Genomic DNA, 6630 nt, shown 5'->3' with positions numbered 1-6630 from the left:
TTCCAGGCCCCGCCTCCTCCGGGCCCAGCTGATCTCCGTCGCCCTTCGGGCCTGGAACCCAGGCGCCCGGAGAGAGCCCCAGGCCGCCCCGGGGGCGGCGGGCGGCGGCGGAGCCGGGACCGAGCCGCGCGGTCTCCTGATCCCGCCGGCTCGGGGAAGGGAGGCGGGGCGGTCGGGCCGGGGGCGGGGCGGTGGCCAGGGCCGTGAGCCCGCCCCTCCTCGCCCTCCGCCGGCCGGCCGGCGCGACCATGGAGGTCTACATCCCGTCCTTTCGCTACGAGGAGAGTGACCTGGAGCGGGGGTACACGGTAGGTCCGGACAGGGCCCCGCGAGCCGGACCTGGGGCTGCCGAGCCCGGGAGGTGCCCCCGGCCGCCGCCGCCCCTGCGCGGGGTTGTGTGTGTGTGGTGGGGGGGGTTCCTTCGCTCCCCTCCCTCCTCTCCTCCCCTCCCCCGGCCCTTTGGGACGGCTGCGCCCGGGCGCGGTTGTCAAGGAAACGGGCGCCCCCTCCCAGGCGCGGCGGCGGCGGCGGGCTCCCGGGGCGCCCCGGTTTGGTCCCTTCCCCCTCCCAGCCCCGCTCCCGGCCTCCGGGCTGCAGCGCCGGGAGTCGAGTCCTCGGACGCGGCGCTTGCCGTTCTCCCCGCCGCCCGCCCCCTGGAGCCCGGGATGGGCTACACTGGTTCTGGCTCAGCTGCCCGCTCCGTCCAGACAAGTGGCTTTTGCGACGGGCTGATGCTGTTGGTTTCCAAGTTCGGTAGGGATTCATTCAGATGAAAAACATGCTCATTAAGAAAAATAATCATCTGTAGAATTTATTCGCCCAAGTGAACACATGTGTTGCTTTTAGATGAATTCCAAAGTTTTGTTTGTTTGCTGTTTCTAGTTCTGCAGTGCCTTGAAATGGCAAAGTCAGGTATTCACTGAGCACCTGTTCTATACCTAGGGGGACTGCGGTCTCAGGAATGAGAAACAGGGTCCCCGCTTTCACTAGTGGAGGAGGGGCGGGGAGGAGTGGCGGGGAGGGCAGGGACCGTGCCTGGAGCCTCTGGGTGATAAGTTTAGTATGGGGACAGTTGACTTCCCAGTGAACTTAGACATCTTCATCTAGACAGTCATTGCTAGAGGGGGAAATGCCTCATCCTGGAGTTGACCTTGGTAAATTTTATTTCCGTTTAGAGAGTTGGTAGGCTTTGGAAGGACTTGCGTAGGGCACTATGAAGGATTTTTATTTTATTCACTTCTAATTCACTCGCTAAACTCCAGTGCATTAATTTGGCAGAGCAGTATTTTAATCTCAGTCTTTAAAGATTGTTGGGTTTTGGTCATAGCTTATTTGGACCCTTGTTTTTTCATAAGGAGGATTAATTCACCTTCTCAAAGGAGTTTTTAGAATTAAGAGTAGTGATTGCAAAAAGAAAATTCAAGAAGTATGTGGGTTTCTAGAATTAGTAGACTGCTGGGTCCATGTACCCCCAAAACAAGTTCTCAAAGTCCCTTCCTCTGGTGTGGGGACGGGGAGACTTCAACCAAGGGAGAGCTGAGCTCCGGGGCCCTTATCTATATAAACGAATTATGAATTTGATTAAAATTATACCATGTCTTATTTTTAAAGGGAGGGGGGATGAATTTGAATGTGAACCTATTTAGGCTTTTTCCTTCCGCCTAAACCCCTGGTCATATTTCATTCTTTCAGGTGTCTCCCCTGTCCCGCCAGCCCCCGTCAGCATCAATAGTCATGGGAGGCCTTCCATCTTTAGGGCGTTCTTTAAGGATTTGGAGATAAAAAGGCTGCTTGTCACGGCCCTTGGTCTCAGTAGTCCAAGCTAAAAGTTAATTACCTTCTCAAATCAGCACTTAAGTGAATCAGAATGATTGATTTTCTTCCATTAGAGGATCTGTGTTTTTACTGGTGTTACGGCCAGCCATGTGCCAGACTCCAGGTTGTGGATTAAACTGATTTGGAAGGCACCTTTGTCTTGGTAAACTTGGTAGTTAGAAGATTGCTTCTGCGAGGAGAGCTTGTGTGCTTTTTAAAAGTGTATTTTAAAAAAAAACAATGACTTCCCTGGTGGCTCAGACGGTAAAGCATCTGCTTGCAATGCTGGAGACTCGGGTTCAGTCCCTGGGTGGAGAAGATCTCCTGGAGAAGGCAATGGCAAACCACTCCAGTATTCTTGCCTGGAAAATCCCACGGATGGAGGAATCTGCTGGCTACAGTCCATGGGGTCGCAAAGAGTCGGATGGGATTGAGCCACTTCACTTTCAAAAAAACAATCCTAATGTATTTAGGTTGGTAGCAGTTTGTTACTTCTGCAAGTGATTTTTTTTCCTTTGTGAGTTTGTGAAGCAGATACTTTGTATCCTTGGCATAATAGTTTTGTAATTGTTTAGCAGTTTATTCATTCAGCAGGTATTAACTGAAGTGCCTGCTGTGCCTCTCTGTTCTGGATGCTAGGAAGTTAGCAGCTTCTTACAAAAACCCAGAATTTAAAAGTTTAATCTCAGTTCTAATCTCAGTTTCCTAGGTAAAGTCATGTATGTGCATGCATGCTAGGTCACTTCAGTTGTGTCCAATTCCTTGGTAAAATCATGGATGTGCGTGCGTGTTAGGTCGCTTCAGTCATGTCCAATACAGACGCCATGGACTGTAACCCTCCAGGCTCCTCTATCCATGGGATTCTCCAGACAAGAATACTGAAGTGGGTTTGCATGTCTTCCCAACCCAGGGATTGAACCAGACTCTCTTAAGTGTCCTACATTGGCAGGCAGGCTCTTTACCACTAGCACCACCTGGGAAGTCTCCAAATAACGTATATTTTACTGTAAAAGGTACGTTTTTACTTTAGTGACTGTGCTTTAAACTTAAGAAATATTAATTTGCAATCTAATAAGTTCAGTGATAGGACATTTTAGGTAGAGGATGATTTTCTGTCCTTGCTTCTTGTCCCATGCCCTCAGAGATAAGGCATAGGGATAGTTTCTTAGAGACTTTCCCCCCTATGCTATGAAAACATGTTTTTTTCTTTTTTAGAATAAATAGCAAGATTTCATTATAGCTGTCATCGTATACCTTATAGATATCTTTCGGTGCTAATATGGACAGGATTGTATCTTTCTTAGTGATAGCAAAGGGATATTTCATGGAAGGAATGTACCATAATTTGTTTACACAGATCTCTGCTGATGGCCGTTGACATTTGCTTCTAATTTTTTAGCAACTATGTCAAATATGTTGAAATAAGACATCCCCTATACATGCCTTTTTATGCAAGCTACTGGGATTTCTGTAGAACCATAAATAGAAGGGGTACTTCTGGCCCTCTAAGTTTTTATCAGTATTGCTCAAGCTCTGTTATTCAAAAAACATATGCAAAGTTATGCTCTGTGTACAAAGTAATTTACCTTTAAAGAGTGAATGTGTGCCCTTTGATTATTTAAATATTTACTGTGGGCCTGCCCTGTGTTCATTAGGTGGGGAACTGAATGGTGGAAGGATCTTGTTCCTTCCTTGGGGACTCTCAGCCCATCCTGCAGGGGCCAGGTGGGGAAGAGTTAGGGTGCTAATGTCAGCTAGAGTCTTGAGGAAGGGAAGGAACTGGGCAGTTCTGCTCTGCCTTAGGGTGGTGTGCTGGGGGTGGGGGAAGGGTGCTCAGGAATGCTGACTTTTGAAATCTGATGAGGTTTTTGCTGGGATTGTGAATTCTAAAAAGAGGAAGTTGGGGGCAAAATTTCTTCACCCAGTGAGGGGGGGAAAAGGCATTTTAAACTCCCAGATTCACCAAAACAAACAGACAAAAGCAACAACAAAAAGGACACTTCTACATCATTGTAGTTTACAAAGAAGCAGAAAAGGATATTGTAACAAAGTGCAGGTCAACTCTTCCCATCCCAGGCCCACCCTCCACTGTGTGTTTATTTAATATCTGTTCCCGTTCTAGGCTGTAAGCTTCTTGAGGCTAGGAGAGTGTCAGTCTCCTATGCTTATCCATGTTGTCCCAGGCTCATGCATATTGTCCAGGGTTTATCCATAGTGAAAATTCACTATAAATAGTGAATGATTGAGTCTTCTGATAGAACAAAGTCAGTCACTGGAGAGGAGTCACTGGGCTTCAGTGATCCTGAGGTGTGAAACAGCTTCTCGAGTTGGACTGGGCTGGTGCCGAGTGATTCCTGATGGAGAGAGGTGTGGAGGAGAGACCAGCTCGCTAGCTTTGAGAACCATAAAGGGGTCTGGACTTCAGCGTCAGACCGTGGGATGTCGCTGGAGTTTTAAGGAAGGAAGTAACATGACTAGCTTTGCATTTAGAAGGATGACCCTGGAGCATTAATCATGGAGGAGATGCTTGCAAAATGACCAAAAAGAAGAGGATGAGGGCTGAGCTAAGGCAACTGGGCAGGGAAGGGGGCAGGCCTTACAGGAATCCCCAGGGTCTGGTGACTAGATTTGAGGCAGCAGGGTGACTCCCGCGAACAGGGGTGCCAGTGACCAGAAAAGATTGGCACGCAGTCAGTTTCATCTGGGGGCCTGTTGGGCCTTTTTGTGGCAGATCAAGCTATTTTGTTCTGGAATTCAGGATACATAGAGAGATCAAGGCTAGAAATATGGCTCCAGGGGGGTCTTTTAGCATCAAAGATGGAAAAAACCATATAAGTTGATGCTCTTCCCAGGAAACGCATGTAAAAGTGAGGAAGGAGGCAGGACTGAAGGTAAAGCCCTTCTCAACACAGCAGCCAAAGCAACAAGGAAACCCAGGGGTGTGAGGGGTATGAGGTAGGAAGAGAAAGGGGTGTGAGACAGGAAAAGAAAGAAGAGTAGATGCTTTACAAGGAGCACAGTGCTGGATGTGACTCTCTGGCCTTTCCTGGAGAGGATGGAGCACAGTCCACTGGACATGAGAGTAAGCAGGTCCTGGGTGCCCATCCTGTAAGCTAATATTGATATTTTCCATTTTCAGATACATGGTTGGTAAAAACAACATGGGCTTCCCTCATAGCTCAGTTGGTAAAGAATCTGCCTGCATTGTAGGAGACCTGGGTTCAATTCCTGGGTTGGGAAGATCCCCTAGAGAAGGAAATTGCAACCCACTCCAGTATTCTTGCCTGGAGAATCCCATGGCCAGAGGAGCCTGGCGGGCTATAGTTCATGGGGTTGCAAGAGTCGGACACGACTTAGCGACTAAAGAGAGAGACAGAAGAACAAAAGAAAACTAGAAAGACTGTTCAGGGAACGACATAAAAGTCTGAATGTATTAGATTTCATTTTCCATAGCTGTAAAAATCAAGGCATTGAATTAAGTAGATTTTCAAGTCCGTTTTAATTATATGTGTGTGATTGAGTGTGTTGTACTTATACAAATATGTCTTTTTCTTGATATCTCAACTCTTTCACTGCTTTACTTTCTATCATGTTTCTTAGTGCATAAGGCACCTCCATATATACATGGTCATAATATTGAGATCTATGTAGGGATAGTTACTTTAATATTTTCTGGGTTAAAATACACAAATTGAACAATATAATGAACCACCATTTGCTCATTACTCACCTTCAATATTTTACAATACTTATTTCATTCACCACCTTTCATTCTTCCATTTAAAATAATTCTGCAGTATTTTAAAGCAAATCCAAAATAAAATCTCACCTGTAAATATTTTACTGTGAATATCTGTCAGCTAGACTTTAAAGAAACATAACCAAAAGGTAAATGTTACTGCAAGGTTAGCAAAACCTTAATATCATCCCAACTCTTAGTTGTTTTTGTTGTTTTTAATATAACCCCAGTGCAGATATTGCCTGAGAATTTACAGTGATCGTTGGCAAGTATTATTACTGCCATTTTATATTTGTGAGAATGAGATGGAGGGATTGAGTAAGGGGGCCCAGCCACTTCCTTTCTCTGTTTCCCTTCATCCTCAGAGAAGCTTCTACCTAGTGACAAAATGGTAACATGTTTCAGATTAAAAAAAAAAAACAAACACTGTATTCTACAACATCCGGAGGAAGAGAGGATGCTTCTTCAGAGCAAGGGCACTTTTCTTCCTTTGCATCTCATTATCCCTAGTTGGTTCCTCAACCGATGCCGTTGCCAGGGGGATTCTCTGTGCTGATTGGCTGTCTTCACTATGCTTATTACAGTCACCATGGCAAGGATAAGTTAACCAGATGGAGTGAAAATAGTTAGGGGGCATCTCTGGAGCTAGGAATGAGGTCAGTTCATTCCGGCCACCTAACCCTGTAGACAGCGCAGTGGGAGAAGCTCAGAAGGATGTTGAAGCCACAGTGCCCACAACAGTATCTTCCAGTCACCCTTTCTTTATAAGCATCTTTGATGCTGAAGGCCTCCATGTAACAAGGGCGTAGCTGGCACAGTGCCTCACACATGGTAAATTCCTAGCATAAGCAAACATTAAACGCGTGTTGAGTGATTAAGTCAACCATGTGTATGTTCCTTACTCTGAAAGACAAGACATGCAGTTTGAAAATATTCTTGACCATTAACAGAAAGCTACATTCACTTGGAAATTCAAAATTTTACAAGACGATTGAATTTTGCAAGGGATGGTGCTTAGAAATTGATCGATTCTTTTCAAATAAGATTTTGATTTTGAAATAATTTTAGATTTGCAG

General features: G+C 46.1%; 1 protein-coding gene across 1 annotated transcript in view; it reads left to right on the top strand.

Moving 5' to 3' along the window:
* SNX24 (sorting nexin 24) overlaps nucleotides 1-6630 on the top strand; it is a 178379-nt gene continuing 171749 nt past the window's right edge. The window contains exon 1 of the mRNA XM_070374084.1: nucleotides 1-308. Coding sequence (XP_070230185.1) covers nucleotides 249-308 — 60 coding nt within the window. The 5' untranslated portion in view covers nucleotides 1-248. The remainder of the gene's footprint in view (nucleotides 309-6630) is intronic.

This window comes from Bos mutus, chromosome 7 (genome assembly GCF_027580195.1).
Source record: "Bos mutus isolate GX-2022 chromosome 7, NWIPB_WYAK_1.1, whole genome shotgun sequence".
In the NCBI taxonomy this organism is placed as follows: domain Eukaryota; kingdom Metazoa; phylum Chordata; class Mammalia; order Artiodactyla; family Bovidae; genus Bos; species Bos mutus.
Note: the sequence above shows the minus strand (reverse complement) of the source record. Positions and strands in the feature narration are given on the sequence as shown.